General features: G+C 41.2%; 1 protein-coding gene across 9 annotated transcripts in view; it reads left to right on the top strand.

Annotated features, from left to right (window-relative positions):
* Positions 1-21,445, top strand: part of LOC124297103 (protein abrupt-like) — a 45,367-nt gene that overhangs the window by 11,304 nt on the left and 12,618 nt on the right. For 5 of the 9 annotated variants that reach the window (XM_046747727.1, XM_046747726.1, XM_046747735.1 and 2 more), the window contains exons 2-5: positions 5,806-6,033; positions 6,263-6,478; positions 6,621-6,816; positions 7,021-7,074. In XM_046747727.1, coding sequence (XP_046603683.1) covers positions 5,806-6,033; positions 6,263-6,478; positions 6,621-6,816; positions 7,021-7,074 — 694 coding nt within the window. Of the gene's footprint in view, positions 1-5,805; positions 6,034-6,262; positions 6,479-6,620; positions 6,817-7,020; positions 7,075-9,013; positions 9,118-9,284; positions 10,744-14,571; positions 14,775-21,445 lie in introns of those variants that run through there. The other 4 variants (XM_046747733.1, XM_046747730.1, XM_046747734.1 and 1 more) reach the window with 4 other exon arrangements.

Below are 21,445 nucleotides of genomic sequence, written 5' to 3'. Positions count from 1 at the left end.
ATCAGTCTAACGATCAACTCAAGTTGTTAATTCTCTGTATTTCTATCATTCTTGTTGATTTGATTATTTTTTTTCCTCTCGGTGTGGCCGTACGAAAACTACACAAGGAATTTTATGGCCAATCTTTACTCCAGGCGATTTTGTCCGCGCGATCGATACGGCGTACTTATTATACATATAGGAACGGTACATAGCATTATGATGACGTTTATTTCAGCCTTGCGGCAACGAAATCGACTTGATTTAAAATCTTGTCGCTTCCAGGCCATCGATTCATCCTTACATACGTATATCCTCTATTTTGCGCGTTTTCGTTATGCAAACGCTCGTCTTTCTCTGTCTCTCTCTCTCTCTCTCTCTTTCTCATCGAATTTACTCGTCTCATCCTCATTCGACATTTCCAACTCTTAGAATTATTTAAATCATTCAATAAATTCCTTACTCTTCTTTTGCTTATCTGTTTTTTTTCACATTTATCGTACATTCTTAATTACCGCCATGATGCTTACATCCGCACACATTTTTATCCCGCGGCTGAAAAATATCTCACCATCGATGAATTAATTTTTTTTCCGTTGTATTCTGAAATTTTTAAACATCCTCATTGAAAATATATTCAGTGCGAGATACTCGATATAAATTACTAAAATTTGCAGTTTTTTTTGTTTTTTTTTTTCATTCGTATCGCGATCGCGAATGAGGACTTCTTTTCTTTTTTGCAAATGTATTATTGCAGGGTTCGGATGAACATTGTTTTATAAGACGAGTAAAAATTTTACGCCTGTTTTTATCACCGGATTTAAGTTTATGTATATATGGGGCATTCCGTTACATCTCGAGCAAGATTCTACGTCGATGTCACAGATTGGCTTTGTAATTTTTCGTGTGAAACTACATGACGAAAAACGCAATCGCAATTTTTTTCAGAATTTTTCGATCCAGCGTACCTATCTGAAGTAGGATTTATAAAAATTGAAAAAAATAACCTATTTCGAGAATCTGAAAAAATTCTGAAAAATCTCATAAAATATAACAAAATTTTTTATACCTATTAGAAGATCGAGATTTCATAACTTATGTTCCTTATGTCAAAAATGAAATACGATAATAATGATTTCTTTTTAATTTTTCTTGTTTATCTTCTAAAATTATGAAGTTACGTTGTATTTTATAAGATTATTTGGAATTTTTTCAGATCTTGGAAAGTGGGATTTTTTTCAATTTTTTAAATCATATACCTCAGATACGTTGGATCAAAAAATTGTGCAAAAAATTGCGATCGCGGTTTTCCTTATGTACTTTCACACAAAAAATTACAAAGCCAATCTGAGACATCGACGTAGAATCTTGATCGAGATGTCATGGAATGCCCCATATATATGTATATATGTAATAAATACTTTGTACACGTGTGTTCGAGATATGATACAGAAGCGAGGCGCGCGAGGATCCAATAATAAGCCTTACCGTTACATTACTGTGACAGCCGTTTCTCATTTGCATATCAGATCGGTTTATAATAATATATATATATATATATATATATATATTTTTTTTTCCTCCTCGATGCTTACTTCTACTTCCATGTGTTTTCGTTTTTCTTTTCTTACTTTGTTCTTCTTCTGTTATTTCTCACCTCTCTTTTTCTAAAATAAGTTTTTTTTTTTTATTTTTCATCTTTCATTTCTATTTCTCTTTGCACCGCATGCCGGTTATCGGCCCCTGGAAATGTATCACGTGGTGATTATAAACGAATCGTTGGTCCCGGCGCACTGAAACGCCGAGAGCTGTATAACGTACGTACCTACTACGTACATTATACTTACAGAGGTCTTTGGAGCATAAAAGTTCCATTTTACATCATGCCTTTAACCGGTGTGAGCATCGATTTCGAAATGGATGAAAATAAAATCAAACAAGAAATGCGAGGATCTTGATTGCGTACACGTGTCGTGCTATTATACGCATACACGTCTAATAGGGAATATATAATGTGCATATATATATATATAGTATATACCTGAACACGTGAAACGCATTTATCTAATGTGGAAAATAAATTTAAGACGGATGAAAACAAAAAAAGATTTGGAATTCAGGTGTACATGTACCTACATTATATTGCGCGATTCCATTGATACTGTGAATAAATAATTAAATCCGAGATAAGGTGTACGTACGTATAATACGTATAACGTATATGTATACCTACGTGTATTTAAATGCATTGAAGGTAAATAAAAAATGGAGAAGTTTAATTTTCTATACTCGCATACGATATGTCTATGTAACCGATTTCGTGCCGATAGGAAATAAAACTCACACGTCTACATGTACGTGTGTACATATTCGTACAGTACACTGTGTGATAACTGAAAAATTCTTGTCTTCTTACATCATTGCTTGTCGCCCCCCCCCCCCCCCCCCCTCTCTGTTCCTCCTCACCCTCTGGCGACGACGAGTAACATGGCTCGTTATCTTCCGGTAAGATCTTGCCTGCTTGAAACGCCCACGTGATTCCCCTGCAATTAAGTAAACGATTACGTCAATTTTATCATCAGGAAACAAACAACACTGCCGCGCGTAGCGCTGTTTTATTTTTCTTTTCGACAGAAAATTTGATGACTTTGAATTACTCCTCATCTCCTTGTTCCTGCCCCCCCTCCCTCTTCCGCCCCTGTCGATCTTTGATCTGAATTTTTACTCGAGAGCCATTTGTTTTCTTTTTAAGTAGGGGAGGAAAACTGAGAATGAATAAAAAAAAATCGGATAACTAAATTGAAATCTCGTTTGGAGAAAAATTGTTGCGTAAAATGAAGCAAAAAGTCTCCGAACTTGGGCTTACTGTTTTTATACCTCTTGCTGTGAGGAATATTTAGATCTTCATACGATTATTTATGTCGTAATAGATATCTGTTTCTCGTTTGTAGGATGGTTAACAGCGAGGGGGCAGCGCTAATTACATCGCATAATTAATTACCGAATAACATAGAAAGTTAATAATTGAAATTGTGATTAGCAGTTGAGAAAAGAACAGAACACAAATAATAATTACAACTCTCTAATCAACCAGTCGCATAATTTTAATTTAAGATAAGAGAAATTTCAATTATTATAATTAAAACTGTGTGTGCGTTTTAATTGGAGGTGGAATAAACGTCAATTACGATTGGCGCTGCACGTCGTGCGCGCAGAAAATTTGTAAATTAACTATTTGGAGAAAACGGAACAGCGATATTACCTACTTGTAAAAAATCATCGATCGTAAATTAATATTTTAACAAGAATCGTGAAGTTATTTTCACAACAGTTTTAATTAATTTTAAACAGCTGTTTCTCTCTGGACTCTGCAAGCGATTGCCGGAACGTTATTTCGTTATTTGTAACCTGTCGCCCTGCACAGAGTCGGCGCATCACTAACTGAAAGGTCGGATATAAAAGCATGCGTAGCTTCGCTCCGGAGAAAAGCAGGTTTCCACATAGAACCGTAGATCACTGCACAATTTGAAGCAGGTGCAAATTATAATTCCATACCGTTATCGGCTGAAAAAGTCAGATAATAATTGATCGGTCGTATAAATCGTGTAATGCGCCACAGGCCTGCCGCCTTATTATATATAACCGTACGAGATAACGCGATACGTAATTACGTGGGTATCCTATATATGCGATCGGGACACGTAATTTGTTGATTCGATCCCGCGATGATTTGACGAAAGATGAATTTTCCTCGCCCGTTTTAGAAACTAATCATTCTCAGTATTCGGTGTAAAAAATCTCGGACATATTAACCGAAATTTCAAGATAGAATTTCAAATTCCAAGATTAGTCATTTTATGAATAAGGGAAATTGACCGAAAATAATTAAAAGATTTAGTCAATTCATATTTTATTCGTTTGTTACAATTTGATCAAAAAAAAATTCCCATCCGCAATAGCTTGACGCACTTTCGATTTGGAAAATAAGAAGCAGACTAAGTTAGCAAACAAAAGCGATAGAAAAAGATGGATTTAACCCTGCAGCAAAGAAGCCATTGAATTTTCCATTGAAATCGCACCCTTGCGCTGCTTAACGGGATCAGAAACCATGCAGTTGTTATTTAGTCTCCGCTCGAGTCAGTTTATTTTGTTCAAGGTGCTTCACCCCTGATCTCAGGATATAAAATCACGTGATTAATTCTTTCAACATCGTTATTACAACAACGATATTACAAAATTGTTTCCTCGTATAATTTTACATCAGTTTGGATAAAAGAATTAATCATCCTGTAACACAGCATCACCTTTTACGTACATACCTGTATTGCTAAGAAATAATTCTGTAGAAATATTGGTACGTCGCTCGTTATTTTCAAATAATAGTACGCGGCGGAAGTTTTTGCAAAATAATGATCATACTTGTGATCATACTATACAATACGGTACAAAAAGCGAGACTATAAGTTATCAAGATAAATCCATATTGTACACAGTATATACATTATTAAAACTTTCTACAAGCATTGAGAGGAGCGAAAAAAAAATAACAACAAAAAAAAAAAAAAAAACTCGTCCCGTTAATTATTATACCGATCGAGTAATGTCCGTAATTTCGTTTTATTTCTTTTTTGTTCAGTTTATTTTTTTATCTTATGATGAACGCTTTTTTTTTTTTTTTTTATTTTGTTTTGTTACAATAATTAATTCACCGACATGATACTATGCAGCTATATGGGCGTTACAAGTAGGCTATGAAATTATAATGCCGATTCCATCATCCGTTCGGAATTATATATATACATATATTACATATATATATACCGGATCGTAAAAATTAACAACTCCTATCAACGTTGGACGGATAAATGATTTTAGAAACTTAAGTTGTAATGTTTGCCCGATAATCTCCTTTGGACTATATTCCGTACTGCTGTCGACCAGAATATAGTCCGATATATATTTGACAATGTTTCCGAAACATTATCGACTTATGTGGCAATCGTACCAGTTTCACATGTCAAGTTGTTTGCACTTGATACAAAGTTAATTTGAATTTTGCACAAAATGACGCGCGTGTTTTTTATACGTGTATACTAGCAGTAATGCAACATGAAAAATTAGCTTCACTGTTGGCTTCAAAACTTCATATACCTATATAGCATTGATAATAATTAATTATTGACCCATTTTAATTACGTTAGCTCTAAATGGCACCACGAAGCCCTTTTTTTTTTCTAACTTCGTGCTTTACCTTACCTCTCTTTCTCCCTCTCTCTCTCTCTGCCCATTAGCTTCATTTCTTATATATATATATATATATCTTTTTCTCCTATTCTCTCGAAAGTTGTTAATTGAATTAGTTAATTCAATAGTAAAGTGCTTGTTCGCTCTGTACCGGCTCGGTTGACGACACGACGCCGGATATAGAGCGTCGAACCTTCTAATGCAATTATTCTAATTAACAATGCCTCCTTACGTCACATTCGTCCAGCAATTCCAGCCCGTCCTTTTTATTTCTATTCATCATTCGTCTTCCCCACGTATTGAAAACGTAAAAAAATCGCACACCGGCGCAGTTCATGCGGAAATTCTCGATGTAAAAACCTCGCCGATTACATTCCGCATTCATATGTAATTCAATGTAACGTCTGTTGGAATCGTAGAGGAAATTCAATTCTGTATTTCCTGTATAAAAAAAAAAAAAAAAGAAAACCCGCATCGAAAATTGACTTCCCTTTCGTGTATAATACACGTATACGATATTTACAATATGTTTCTATACACATGTGTATGAAAAAAAGAATTTTATCTTATTTCTCCCCAAAGGCCAACCCATGCCAGCACCCCATCGTTATTCTAAGAGACGTTGCATCCTCGGACATGGAGTCCCTCCTACGGTTCATGTATCACGGGGAGGTTCACGTTGGACAGGAGCAGCTGACGGCCTTTCTAAAAACCGCGCAAATGCTTCAGGTCAGAGGACTCGCCGACGTTAACAGCGGAGCAACAAAAATACCACCCCCGTCGTCGAGCGCGAACAACGGTAGCGCGCCCGTAAGTAATTTCATCTAACAATAAAACGTGAAACATACAACGCGGAATATACCTGATTTTAAACAATTTATAAAAAAACAAAAGCTCTCATATCCATCGATTAGTCTTGAACGACGCTTCGGTTAATTCTGCTCGTTTGTCATTTCCTTCCTTTTTCTTTTTTTCCTTTTTTTTTCTTATTTTCAACAAATTTTTACTCACACCATTTCTGTTGACGTTGACGCTACAGACGACGCCTCGACTTCCTTGGCAGGATAACGGAAGAGGCGACGGACTTCCGGCAAACGAGAGCGGGCTGAGTCCGCCGCCCGAAAAAAGACCACGCAGCTATTCGCCGCCCCTCGGTAATCACGTCGAGACAAAATCCGATCTTCAGGAATCACTCCTCGGTCAGGCCCTTGAAGGCGGTCCGACGATACACACAACGCCGAGCAACAACGTGCAGGTGAATCCGCTAGGAGATATATTTGATTATTTATTAAATATAAACAAACAAAGTGCGACGGCGGATTGTTGGGGAAATCGATTTTTCATTGTTGTTGTTTTCTTTTCTTTTTTTTTTTTTTTTCCGCATCGTTCGGTTACAGAAGGGGAATCACGACAATTCACTTCAGGCGCAGTCGACGGGCGAAGACTCGAACTCTTTGTCTGATAACGAAGAAGACGTTTCTATCAACGAGAGTATTCTTAATTCCGTTAAGACTGAGCCTGCAGATATGTTGAACGACCCCGTGGAGCATCATCATCGCAACACATTTCCAGCCGCTCTTCTCGGTCTTCAAGGTTTGTCATACAATCCGTTACCATATTTTGTTGAAACAATATTAACACCTTCGTGTTTTATCGTTAGTTTTTTTCTTTGTTTATTTATTTTTTTTTTTTTTTTTATGTTCCTGTCTCACGCGTTTCAAATTCAAATTTACTTTGATAATCATTTCACGTTCGTATTCATTTTATTTCACATTATCGTTTACGTATTAATTTCAGGACTGATGCCGGGACCCTCGGGAATCCACGCGGCGAATCAGGACCCGAGTTATGGTGAGTCATTTATCGTATATCGACATTACTTATACGTACATCGAAATTTTTCAAACAACGATACGTATGTTGCGTATTGGATAAGAGCTCGTTTTTTTGTTTCCATCTGTACGCGGTTTGATTGAATTTTTTTCTTATTTTATTTTTTTTTTTTATCTTGTTATCGTTGTGTCCCCTTGGCAGTATTTCCCAAGTAATCCCGTTGTTCTACTTTCCTTCGCTGCAGTAAATTTTGAGTTATGACAGTATTTCGTTATCCTATAGTTAATATTATTATCATCTAACACTTATTATTCAATGTTGCGTTGAATGCATGGAGCTCTCGTATCTCTCAAGATGTATGTACATACATACGTCGGTAGTATGTGTACCATATACTACACATACATATTACATACCGTACACTTGTGCATATACGTATATTATACACATAGTTATATGCATCGTACTTTTTATATTATGCAAACGCTGAGATAAAAATTCACTCGTTCGTTCGATCGTTCGTTCGTTTGTTCGTTCGTTCGTTCGTTCGTTCGTTCATTCATTCATTCATTCGTTCGTTCATTTATCCCCGAACTCCCGCTCTGATTATCCTCGCCTCACCGCTATCTTTGGCAAAAGGTGAGTAGTCATTTTGTCGTAGTCAGGCAAGGGAGGGAAAATATTCGAGGGTGTGAATTGGCCGTTAAAAAATAACACGAATCATTTTTAATTTATGATCACGTTAGTTTTTTTTCTTCTTTTTTTTTTCTTTAAACTCACTGAATAAATTTTTTCAGTTAATGCATAAATATTTCGCAATATGACGAAAAATTTATCCTATAAATTCGATTTATCGATTCGAAATCGATTAATTGACTGGACGAAACGAGAGAGGAAATAAAATGAACAAACCTGTACCTTTGGAAAGAGATCGAATCGAAGAGCCAAATAACGATCATATTAATCATGTTAATTATAATCGCAGTTAAAAGAATATAATCAGTAAGCAATCAATAATGAAACGCATGAAAAGTTTTGGGTGTATAAGCGTACAGTGTATTTTCTTTTTTTTCCTTCTTTTTCTTACTGTTTTGTTTTTAGGATTGTTCTCGTTTTTTCACTTCGAAATGCAGTTGGTCACAGTTGATTATTTTACGAATGTATTAATTTAACTGTGATTAGGCGAATCTTTAGATCATTGATTCTGCTCCTTGACTCAGCAACGGAAAAAATGTCCTTCCAGTTTATCGATTTTGACAGAAATTCGAAAAATTTCAACGTTATGTTGATTTTCTATTAAATTCAGGGGATCGTCGGAACGTCAAATTTTTACCAAACGAATTTTCCAAGCAAGTAGTGTGCAACATATTTACAAAGAATGTCATCGAAATAGTTTGAAAAAAATAAACGAAACGTACAGTTTTTTATGCAAATTTCGCTGTGCCTTTTTTCTGCGTTTAATACTCGTTAATTTTTTACAGCGACGAATGATAAGAAATTAATTTTAAAAAATGACAATTGTTTAATAGTGATGTTTACAGAGATTGTGTAGATAGTCTCAGTACAACGAGAAAAAAACATGAAAAAGAAAAAGGAATGAAAAGAAACGGTGAGATGTCCCTGAAGCATCTGTGCAAATTTTATAATTAATGTCTGCCAATCGTGTAGTTAAATTGATGAGACAATACTCACGGAGAAGAAAGAGTGAAAAAAAAAAAGAAACACCATTTGGAAAACGGGTTTAAGTACCCAGAAATAATCGAAAGACACGGAAAAGATGAATAATGGCGATATAGGAAAAAAAAAAAAAAAAGGAATATAGAAAGAGATGGAAAAAATCAGAGGAAAGAAAAATACGAAAAGTGACAAAAGTGGCGAAAAAGCTGTTCAAATATACGAAAACGATGATGGTTAATACGCGGTCGACATATACTCTCGGAAATAAATAGAAGTCGAGAAGAGAGAGAGAGGGAGAGAGACAGAGAGAGAGAGAGAGCATGGAATGAAAAAGATATACACGTACAGATATACAGCGATCGAGAATAGATAGATAGAGCGAGAGAGCGAGAGCGTGCGAGATGTATATATATATATATATTATATATATATATTAATGTAATAAAAGCGAGCGTGGGAGAAGCGCGGAAGAGGGAATATTTATGGTAGTGTTTAAGGAATCAATGCGGAAAGAATTGAGGCTGAAGAGTGACATTGGCTGGTGGTTCCAGGGCGATGGCAGCCCTCGGGAGGAGACGGTTCAGCCTCGAGTTCCGGATGGGTTCCTGGACCGTCGTCGTCGCGGAACGAAATGTCGAGCGGTGGGGGAACCGGGTCCGCGACCGGAACCGTGACCATAACCGGAACCGGAACCGGGACAGGCTCGTACCAATCGCAACAGGTCGCAGCCTCGGCGGCTATGCTCAACCAAAAGAGTCAGGAGCTTTCGGCCCTCCTCAACCACGCCGCCGCCGCTACCACCAGCCAGCCGCAGCAACAGCACGCCGGGATAAACGCGATGAGTCCCGACATCCAGCTGACGATGATGCACCAAAAGTTCCACGACAACCTACAGCAGTCGCTCGATCACCACCACCACCACCAACACCAGCATCAGCAGCACCAGGGATCGGCGAAGAAGAAGATCGAGGGAATGGCGATGCTGCAGCCGAGCAACGAGGCAGCGAATTATGCCGGGAGACCGAAGTGCCCCGAGTGCGGGAAGATATACTCGAACAACTCGAACCTCAAACAGCACATCGTCAACGTTCACACAGTTCAGACCGAGTACATATCGTGCCACATGTGCAGCAAACAGTTCAAGACCAAACAGTACCTGCAAATACACCTGCTCTCAATGCACGGTATCAGGAAGCGGAAAGTCTATCCGGTATACCAGATGGAGCCGACCGCCGCCGCCTCCGCCGCCTCGCATACTCAGCCTCATCAACAGACCGCCGGACCTCATCAAACGTCACAACAGCAGCAGCAGCAGCAGTATCCGAACGCCGCGCGATGGATCGACGACAAACACTGATACGATTTTACAATGTGAACGATCCGCTACTCGATTCCTTTTTCTTTTTCTCGTGCTCTCGTTTTTGAATTCGAGTTTTTATTTATTTTTCCCCTTTCGAGGGTGAGAGAGGGAGGGAGAGAAATTGAAATGTGACCGTTTGGAGTAACGAGACTGTACCCATACAAGTCAACTCCACGGTGAATCGATCATGTGTACGTGAGATTGGTGTAAAATTAGGCAGTTTTAGCAGCTGGATTGCTTGTACAGATATTTTTACAATAGTTGTAAAAGATATGAGTATGTATTATGCATACATATATATGAATATACATGTATATATATATATATATATATATATACATGTGTAATATTGCACACACATAGCTGTACGTTTTGGACTGTAGAGATATTCCTAAGTTTCTCTCGTTTATGATGATAATGGTGCCGATGACGACAAGCGCTTACGCAACGCGAACCAACCGAGTTTCGAATTTATTTTTTAAAACACTGAGAAACGAAAAAACCTGTTCGAAAATATGAAAGCGCCCCGGCAACTCGGTTCGCACTCGATCCCTTGGATTCCTCTCTCGTCTCGTATTGTCTGGTCTCTCTTTAACAGCTGACCATAAAATGTAATAAATTGGTTCAATCTAAGCCCATTGAAAATCTAATATCGTCGTAAAGCTTTCTAAAACAACTCAAATCTTCGCCTATAAATCCTGTATATGTAACATATATATGTATATTATATTTATATACGTACATACGTATATGTTGCTTTAATTTATATCGGTGACCGTAAAAATACCATAAACTATTTTACCCGTGTGGGGCACCACTCGATATCCCTCCGTTTATTGCCTCCGGATGACTTACTACTAATACTTGCCCCCTGACAGCTGTCTGACAACGCTTTTGCCTGTATATGTATACATACATTTTTTTCCATTTTGGTTTTCTCTTTCTTCGCCGGCCGATATTTCCATTCGCCTTATTTTATTTCGTCGCGCAATCCGCAAATCCCTTCCAATTTCTGCGTCAAATTACACATGCCAACAATCGAGCGTGCTCTCTACTTCGTCGGAGATTTTATGAATTTCGAAAAAGAACGTCGCGTCGCTATGAATTGACAGATATTTGATGCGGTTCTGCGGTCTTTGTTTAATTTTTCAAACTTCCTTACTCAATTTCTCTCACTCGTGCGAGTCTTGAAAAAAAAAATAAATAAATAAAAATATAATTACAATATATAATAGCATGATCAGAAGATATAGATTTAATCGAATCGAAACGCTAGAGGAAAATAAAAAGTCGATAGTTCCAGGAGCTGTAAGAGTTCTTTTTACTTTTTTTTTTCTTCCTCTTCTTCACTCCATTACGTCGAGGAAGTAACAAAAATCTTCTCCGAGTTCTTCCGAGTTTTCTTCGACTCCGAACGTTATCAGGGAAAATCTAGCCTCTTTTTATATCGAACGTAGGAAGCTTTCGGCCTCCTCTCCCTGCGCCTCGCCCTCCTCCCTTACAGTTGTACTCCGACGAACCAACGGACCTACCTACCTACCCACCTACCCTTCACTCACTCCTCGCTGGGCACAATTAATCCTGCTCCTCCATTACATCGCCTCAACCCACCCGCCGTCTTTAACCCAACCCTGTATACCGTACCTTTACCTATATACATACATACACAGACGCACGCACATATATATACATATACATATACATATATATATATATAGTATGTATATATATATACATAGAGAACTCCAACCACCAAAAACTTCCTAAACCCAGTCAGTCCGCGGACTCAACCTCAACCTCGTCCCCCGTCCTTCCTCCCTCCAACCCGCCAACTCGCTATCGAATTCTTCTTTAATCCAACGTGGGAGGTGCTGACGGACATGCAACGCTTTTTCTCGCCCTCCAAACGACCCTCAGACAGAAATGCGAGCTTCAATCGAACCCACGAGTTATAGGGTGTACACCCTTAATCCGCCAACTACATTAGTGATTGTGCCGGGTTTTTTTTTTTTTTTTCCTTCTGTTTTTCTTTTTTCTCTAACCTTGAATGGAAAAACTTTCCAAGATCATTTCGTGGGTTTTCATTGTACATTCCTACTGCCATTTACGTTCTTGTAATTTGTTTTTTAAACTTCTTATTTTCACTGGTTAAATAAATAACCCATGCTACTTTATAGAAAATTATATTTTCGAAATCGGTGAAATCTTCAATTACACGTTATTATAAATTTGAATCTTATTTGAAATTGGGAAAATTATCGTGAGTCTTTGTATAAGCTTTCTAGCACAACTTTCTCGAATACTTGACTATTTTTGACAAATTTCCAAAAAAAGTTGATCTAATCTTTTCTTTCGCGATGCCCGGATAAAAAATTGATTATTCGTTCCTTTGTAATCAGCAGGTATAGTACATGTGACAAAAATTTTATAACTCCAACGTGCAGTGAGAGAAAAAAAAAGTCAGTCTACAAAGTGCAGTAATTTGAGATTTGTTCGTAGCTTCGTTTTGTTTACGCAATGCCAAATGTTGAGCGTAAGTCATTCCTGGTAATTCATTTCTTTCCGTTACATTAAAAAAGAAAAAAATAACGATATGAATCACCAGCGTGAGGACATGACGTAATGCGACAAACTTCAACTGCAGTTTGTCTGTTTTGTAACCGAACGCCTGATCGGATGCACCAAAATAAATTTAACAATCAAATGTTTGGTATTGCTTAAAATATTTTTTCGTTCTTCCGGTTTTAACTACTTCCGGCCGTTTTCGGTAACATTTTTGTGAATTGAGCGGCGAGCTTTTCATGAACCGATTGCAACCGGACGTACATCGTACTCGCGTATTGATCTCGACGATTCGACAAACAGCACCCACCGCTTTCGTCTCTCTCTCCTTTTCTCTTACTCTCTTTCTCCTTCTCTCACTCACTCCTCCGAGTTCTACGATTCGCCATTCTCTCTCTCACACTCCCTCCCTCCCACCCTCCCTCTCTCCCTCTCTCTCTCTCTCTCTCACTCCTCGTCTTCTTACCCCTATAAACCGACCTAGCGTACCCAACCAACAGCTAGCTGCTAGCTCTGTTCCGTCTTCTTTGATTCTATACACTTCGATCCACTCTCTCATTTCATCCACTCCCAATATCACCGTACCGGCGCAGCTGGGATAAAATTTTTCTTCATTTGTCCCTTTCTTTTTTCTATCCTTTCTCTCCTTCTCTCTCTCTCTCTCTCTCTACTCTTCCAACCATTTTTTCCTATTTTCTGTTTTACATCTTTCAGTTATTGTTATATTTCCTCCTCCGCCTCTTGTCGTTTTTTCGATCACGCAAAGGAGCAAGAAGTCACCACGAAGGGAGGTTTGTTTGTAGGGATTTTCTCTTATCCTGCCTTCCTATTTTACTTTTTTTTCTCTCTCTCCCTCTCTCCCTCCCTCTCTCTCTCTCTCTCACTCTTCTAGCGCGTAGAAAACTCGTGACAAAATAAACTATGCTGCCTTATCCAATCTCGAATCCGAGTCCGGAAAGCAACCCTCGGCTCTTTTCCTCCCTAGTTGCAAGTCCTCTCCCCTCCACCCTCATTTCTTTTCCCTCCTCTTTGTCATTTCATCCCTTACCTCGATCCTTGGGCCGTCCTCGAGTCGCGGGGACTCAAGTCGTCGCGCAATGGAGGCGGCGGTGGCAGCGGCAACGGAACTGCGCGCATTTGTTCCCTAAACCCGTTCTTACGCCTTTTCTTTACCCTCCATTTTCCACCCCCGTCACCCTTCGCCCTCGCCCCATCCTGCGCCGCTGCGTCCGACGTGTGGCCGACCTTCCCTCCTCCGATCCCTCCCCACCCCCGTCACCCTCACGTTCATCCACCTACCTTTACCTACCATCTGACCACTCCCTTCGTTCTCGTCTTATTTTCTCCCATCAGCGTAAAAGTCTACTAGGTATAGAACGAAGGAAAAAAAGAAGGGAAAAAAGAATAAACGGGAATTTAGATAGGATAAAGAAAGAGGAGAAAAAAAAGACGAGAGACTGCAGAGTGAGGAAGGTAGAGAAAGTGAAAGGAGAGCAAAACGAGGGAGAGAAAAAGAGATAGAGAGAGAGAGAGAGGGGGGGCGGTATTTATCTCGCGCCCTGCAACCAGGTCTCCTCAAGCGCGAGTCACTACACGAGATGCAAAACAGTTAAAATGTAAAAAAGAGAGAAAGAGAGAAGAAGAGAAAAAAAAATACTCGAACCTACCTCAAGTCTTTCCTATCCATCAGGAAAACTCTCCGGTTTCCAACGTAATCACACAAACGTGCGGAGGTAGGAAGGGTAAGAACCGTATCAGCCGCAGATCCCAACTCGTCACGTTCCGTTTTTCATTTTCACGCATCGCGGTGTCGATGAAAACGAAACTTTTATCTTTTCCTTATTTATTATTCCACTTTATTTGCCGTTATTGTCATTACTTTCATATTATAATTATTATTATTATTCTGATCTAAGATTTCCGTGCAAGCCACGACGGTTTCCCGCATATTTGTGTAACGGATGAAAGAAAGGATCGTAAAGAAAAGGACTTGACGTACAACCGAGGTTCGAGTTGGCGATCGTAATACGAGAAACTTGGTATTTATGCATACGGCCGCGCGGGTGTGGTCGCAAAGATTGAGTAAAAAGGAAAGAACGTAAGAAAAAAGAAACAACTTTGATACATAGGAAAGAAAACATCCGTATAATAAGCATACATATATATGGGTACGTATATGGCCGGTAGATGTGGAGACGGATAAGCTGCTGCTCACCTTATACTTCCGGGGATGCGATGGCGTGTTTTGGACCTGCATGTGTAACCCGGATATACCTCTGCACGTAGCTTTATCTCACTTTTTTTCTTTTCTTTTTTTTTTTTCTATTTCATCCGCCGTTGCTCGTCGCTATTGCCCAACTTTCGAGATAATGCCGGGGTTGAAAAAAAAACTTTTTTTTAAAGGAATCCGCTGGATGCACGAACTCTGCTCGGTATTCTATACATACATACATATATATGTATATTTATATACTTACGTAAGCATGTGTGGGAAATGACGACGCCGATTGCGAGGGCGGTTTTCATTCGGAATAGCATGGTAAATAAAGAGAGGGGAAAAGCCCCTTCGATAAATCGGCAAAGAAACTCCGCAGCGGCAACCAGATACTCCTTAAAATTAAACTGCCCAACTTTTTTCTCTCCCTTTCTCTGTCTTTCTTTTTTCTTTTTTTTTCTTACGTTTTTTTTTCTTTCTTTTTGTTACTTCCTTTTATTAACAACGCATCTCGGCGCCACTCCGCGTTGTCAATCTCGTCTATATACTTCTGTTTGTTCCGGATTCCGCAGCTCAGATTGAACGTCCCCATATAACTTCAACTTTTCCGAATTCCCATTGCTTGCACAGTTCGAGTTTTGGAGGCTCGGATCGGCGGCGAATCCTTTATTCAAGATTCGATCATATGACGTGGGAATTGGTTTCTTTTCCTTACGTTTATTTTTTTTCTCTTTTTCACCTCTTTTTTTTAAAAAAAGCGGCGAAAATGGTACGGATCTTGATCGGTTGATTTTTATTCTTTTTTTCCTATTCGCCATCTCGCGGTTCCCTTCTCCTATGTACAAAGCGCCACGCGGTCGATTGGAAAATTCTCAGAAACGCCGCGTAACACCGAGAGTGAAAGTGTCAGATGCTGAGTGCGGTCATTCATATAACGAGGCGGGGATGATCGGACGGAGATAACGAAAAACGGAAGGTCCCAGTGATATCTCGTTTCGTAAAACGGACTTCTCTCCGCAAACACACGAAATGCATTATCGGCGGGCAAGTTAAGTTTTTATCAACGCCTTGTCATGGAAGTTAGCTAAAGCTCAACAATTATTCGTCAGCAGTTGATTTGCGTCGTTTGTAATTTCTAGAAATCCACTATACGTTGTAGAGATAAAAAAGTAAAAAAAAAAAACAAAAAAGAAACTAGCAAAAAGTAAAAATGAAAAACGCGTTGTCGAAAGGACCAAAACTCTGTTCGTTCGAAATTTACCGTTTCCAGGTGAAAGATCTCTATCTCGGTTGTTCATTTGTTGCTTTTTTTTTTTTCTTCTTTTTCGCTCTTGCGTTCAACCGGGTAAATTGACCGGAGACTGATCGATATCGAGATAAGGCTCGGTGGGATTTCCTTGCACGTTTGAAAATCCTTGAAAAGGCATTACATTCGCCCTACTTTCGGGGGCTTAGGGTAAGGGCATTGCCTGATGCAGGACGATGATGGTGGCGGTGGCGGCCAACTTTCGATTACATTTACGTTTCGTAGATTAGAGGCCATCTATCACTCAGATTCGATCGAGATAGGAAACGGTTTTCCTTCGGTCTACTCGAGATGGTTATCCCGCAGGATCCGTGCACTCAACATCGGCCAAGGCGAGCCGGGAATCGCTTCGAATGTGCAGGATATCTCGAGTTAGGTGGTCTCCCACCCGTCCGCGTGGGCTTTCTCAAAAATTCAGGAATCGCTGCCGAAAGTTCGGCTGGCACCGGTGCGCTGACATCCCTGCAATAACCCGGGACACGCGAGATAAATTGGGGGTTGGGGGTTGGGGGATCGGGAGGGGGAGGGAAAAAATACTTCTGTATTAGTCCTGGCGACGTTGTCGCCGCCGCCGTTCCGTCGCTTCGCTTCGCTTCGTCGTTACACCGCGGCGTGCGTGCGTGACTACGACGGATAACACGACTCGCCTTATACCCGGGGTGTGTGCGTGTGGAGCGTCTCTCTTTTTTCTTTTCTCTCCTCTCTTTCTCCCTTTCTCCCCTTCTTTCTCTTTTTCTCGATTTCGAAGAACGAGAAGGAAGTTGAAAGCGGCAGGGCGTCCGTAGCACGTGCACGTCTTACTTTCGCCCGTCCCTTTGCCTCCCTTATTTGTTTCTCTCTCCTTCGCTCTCCTTCACCTTTTTGCCTGCCTTCTCTCGTTCTTTTCTTATCTTTTTTTTTTCCACTTTTTACTTTATATCTTACCTCCGCTGGACCATCGCAACCTTCCTACGCGAGGAGCCCGGTCGAGTCGTCAAATATTTAACGAGCCAACCTTTGGCGTGGCCTCTTCTGAACGTGCCGACACCTTTGACACACGATGCTTATATATCTGTATATAACTATGTATATATGTATATATAACTCTATATGTATAATATGGGTAGACAGTCGTTGTGGGTGTAGTAAAGTCACATACGGATCTTGATTTGGAACGTTGAAGCCGTCTCTCATTCTCCCTCGCTCCTGACTTCTCCAAATTTCATCCAGTAATCCCTCGTTTTCCGGATTTCTATACAGACGTAAACCGTGGGTGGATGAAACTCGGCACGGTGTAGGTGTAGGTACGACATTGAAGGCGCAGGTACGCCGTAGAATCTAGTCGAGACGCCTATCTTGTCTTTTCTAACCCCTCCCGACGCCGTTGGGCGTGGAGAGTAATGGTCGTGGATCAGAGGCGAATTACAATTGTCATTTGTCGAGGAAAGTAATATAGCCGAGGAAGATCGCCCTCTTTTTTGGCTGGCGGCTGGACGCGGAGTCGAAGGGATATTAGGGAGCCGGGCCATGCAGGAAGAGAGGAAAACGGTAGGCGAAAGGAGTGGGGGGGGGGGGGGCAAGATTAAGGGGATAGTTGCCCAGGACACACGTGTCGTGCGGGTCCTTAACCCTCGAGGCATTCCTTATCACGTGACCTCCCAGGTCTTATCCGAGCTCCACTTTCGGCGCACTCCCTTCCTCTCTACCCATCTTTCTCTCTTTCTATCTTTCTCTCCGTTCCTCGATCGATCCCGATTTCCTTCATCCGTTGCGTTCTCCTTCCCGAAATCCCGCGTACTAGTTTTCCCCGCTTTGTTAAATTACGTCGGCACTTACTTCCGGCCATTACATCGATTCCTCAGGCCTCTCCCCCGTAACCTCGATCCGGGAAATGCAGTGAAATATTGCGTGACGACAGCAACGCCGCAGCGCTTTCTTCTTACCCCGGGAGGAGGGGTTGTTTTCGAACCGTTTGAAACGCGGCCTATCGACCCGTGCCTCTTCGAAGCGGTAGTCGCGGAGTTTGAAAGTAACCGAGCAGCGAGGATCGCTCTCAGGATCCTCAATCTGGGAGTAAGAATCTACTCGACGAGGAATTAGGATCCGACCGCGGGAATGGCGAGCGGCGAAGTTCCCGGATCGCGAGAAGGGCTCTTTAACGGCACTTGCGAGTTCACTGCCCCAGCTGACGGTGTCGCCCGGGATCCGTCAATGCCGCGGTGTTTATTTTGCTCACTTCCGCGACGGGATCATCCTCTATATAGGCGAGTAGCGTTCATCCCGTCTCAGCCGTCGCATCGCTGAAGAGCTTTGCAAGTTCGATTGAATCCCTCTTCCGAACAATTTGGAGTAAAAAATGGTCCGATTGATAGTTTTCCTCGCCTCCAAGGTTTGTCCCTGCTATCCTCGTTCTCCACTTTCGGTGAATGATAGTGGTAATCTCGAGACGTCCTTGTACCATACCCGGCCCGGATCACCGGGAACTTAAGGGAAAGGTTTCGCGGTCCATTCTCTCGCGTAAAAGCTTCTAACCTTTTTATATCAGTCGGTTCTCCAGGGGGACGCCGACGTGGTCCAACAACTGACGCGCCCTTTGACCTTTCACTTTTCTTACCGGCGCTCCTCTGTCTTCCTTCGTCCTGCCATTTCTGTCACTTCCCCGTCACTCCCTGTCACCTCTGCCCCCTCTGCTCCCTCTTCCTCGCTCTATTCCTCATCCGGCTGCACCGTCGCGTAGAAAATTCCGGTAACATCCTCGAGGAATAACGCTCATCCATCTACCTCTACGTGCAATTTCACGCGTCGGAGACTTCTTCATCCCCCCCCCCCCCCCTCTCGGCTCCTTCCTTATCTAACCACCGTCGTCCACCTGCAGACGCTCCGAATGCCCGTCGGCGTCGGAAGGATCTACGGAGGACTGTAATTATTCGACATGAAGGTTGGCGTGTAGAGAGGACTGGATTTTTATCGACATGTGCGCGCATACGCGGACGATCCAGGATCCCGGATTCCGGGAGTGCGAAATGGCAGTTTGCGTTGCGGCGAGAAGGAGTTTCGGTAAGTCGGGGGGCAAGGAGGCGTAAACTGACTAGCCTGGAGTCCAGGGAGAGAGAGGCAGGAGAGAGAAGGCTTCCAAGCTTCCTGAGGGTCCTGGGATCGATGCCTGTGCAATTCCCCGCACATGTCCGCATTGATCTGCCCTCACTTGCCCCCGGCGCTCCACCGCCACCCCCGACCGTTCCTCCACCCACCCCCAGTATACTCGGCTCTCCTTTTCTTTCCTTTTACTTTCCCTTTTCCTTTTCCTTTCCGTTTCCTTTACCTCGCCTCTCCGCTCCTCTCCTCTCCTCTCCACCCCCTCAAGTCATTCCAACTACGTCAATTCACCCTCTATTTTTTCCTAACGCGAGGCCCACGCCACTTGCGGCTCTTATAAATCTCAACGGTCGATTCGTGCGAGCAGAAACTCTCTTTCCGTCTTTCTCTTCCTTCGTCCCTCCGGCCTTCCGTATCTTTCTTTATCTGCCTCGCGGGCGCCTGTTGGAAAAAGAACGTTGGCAAACACGGGGAAAACATGCTTTTTCAATTCGTTGAAAACAAGTATCGTCACTCTCCACACGAATATCCCAGTTTCTAATTCTCCGATACGAATATACCCGTTCTGTCGGCGTGCACCTACTCGGGTCTGTGTGTATAAGACTTTTCAGAATTTCCGATCGGTTCCCTTTTCTTTCCCTGTTTCTTTTTTTTTTTTTTTCTTATTTTCTTCTTCCAACTATTTTCTTACCCCTCACTACCCCTATCGTTCAACGAGGGGATGCGGAGTCAACGGTGCAGCGCCTTTTTCGATCTTACCAATACAAAGAGCGGAAGAAGAAAAGAAATATGGCCACTCCCAAGTTCAGGAATGTTTAATACGTTGGAGATGCACGAAATGAACTCGTGGAATCGTTCGTTCAATCATAAATCGCGGTTGTGAAACGGTTACTTTTCTTTTTCACGTCATCGTTGCTACTATTATATTTATACTCCGTTCCATTTTTGTTTTTTCTTTTCTTTCAAAATTTTTCTTCTCTTCCGTATTTTTCTTTCGTATAGTATGTATCTACCCGCCTTCATTTTGCTCCTTATTCCTTTCGCCGAGCAGAAAGAAATGAGGGACTCCTTTTATGATTAGCACCCGGGGGAATCGAAAAGACATGCCCAGGGATTGAATTCCGCGCTTCGTTTGGAAACAATTGCGCTCAGTTACGAGGCCGTCTTCTATCCTATATACCTATGTATACATATACTTATGTATACAAGTTTATTGATTATTACCTTGCTTACCGTTTTTTCTCTTCATTAAGCATCTTTGTACCTGCTTAGACGTATACTGTAGACAATATTCTCCATCTATCGTTAATTGCTGGATACCACAGTATAATAATATAGGTAATCGTATTTTCGAATTTGTATAAAGATTTTTCAAATGTAGCCTCAAAGGAGCAAGTTGTTTATTTCTTGGTCTTTAGGACGTATCTATTCTTTCTGATAAAGTCTCATTCGCGAAAAAGATTGATTCATCAATCGACGAATTAGCTTATTGCCCAACGTTGGGCAAAAGAGAAAGAGGAAGAGTACAGAAGCGTAAACGTTCGGAGAAAAGAGGAAAAAAAAAAACACGAAAATGTAGAGAGAGAGAGAAGGAGAAGATTTATACAGAGAGAAAAGGAGGCAGTGCTTCTTTCACGTTTACGATTCTACGTCGCGGCGCAATTCTATCTTATACGATTCTTTTCTATTTTTGTACAATATGCTAGGAACACGCGGCGGCGATATCAGATTGGAATCAACTACCTATGCCTAGCGAATACAACACGGGCTTCCGTTTTATACGTACATACCTATAAGATCTGTGTATCTTCGTATCTATGTAAAGATTCAGATACGTGATTCGTGTAAAATTAGATTATCCTCTCGCAGCTGTTCTTTCGAATATAAAAAAGAATGTAGAAAAATCGGACGTACATATAACGACGCTTGCAATTTTTTTTTCTTTCGGAAAATCTTGAAAATATCGGCAACACTTTTTCACCTTTTATTACACCAGAAGAAATTTCCCCCATCGCCAAGCGTCGACAACATGCGCGAATCCAGCGACGTACACGCGCATCTTTGGATATGTACAGCCAAGGTTTATATGCCTTTACATATATGTATGCGGGTACATGAGAGTGCAGGGAGGCGGAGATAGCCGAGCTGGAAGGCACTCGGGAATATTTAGACCGGATGGGGCAGACATGACAGA

The sequence above is a fragment of the Neodiprion virginianus genome, chromosome 2 (genome assembly GCF_021901495.1).
Source record: "Neodiprion virginianus isolate iyNeoVirg1 chromosome 2, iyNeoVirg1.1, whole genome shotgun sequence".
Taxonomy (NCBI): Eukaryota; Metazoa; Arthropoda; class Insecta; order Hymenoptera; family Diprionidae; genus Neodiprion; species Neodiprion virginianus.
Note: the sequence above shows the minus strand (reverse complement) of the source record. Positions and strands in the feature narration are given on the sequence as shown.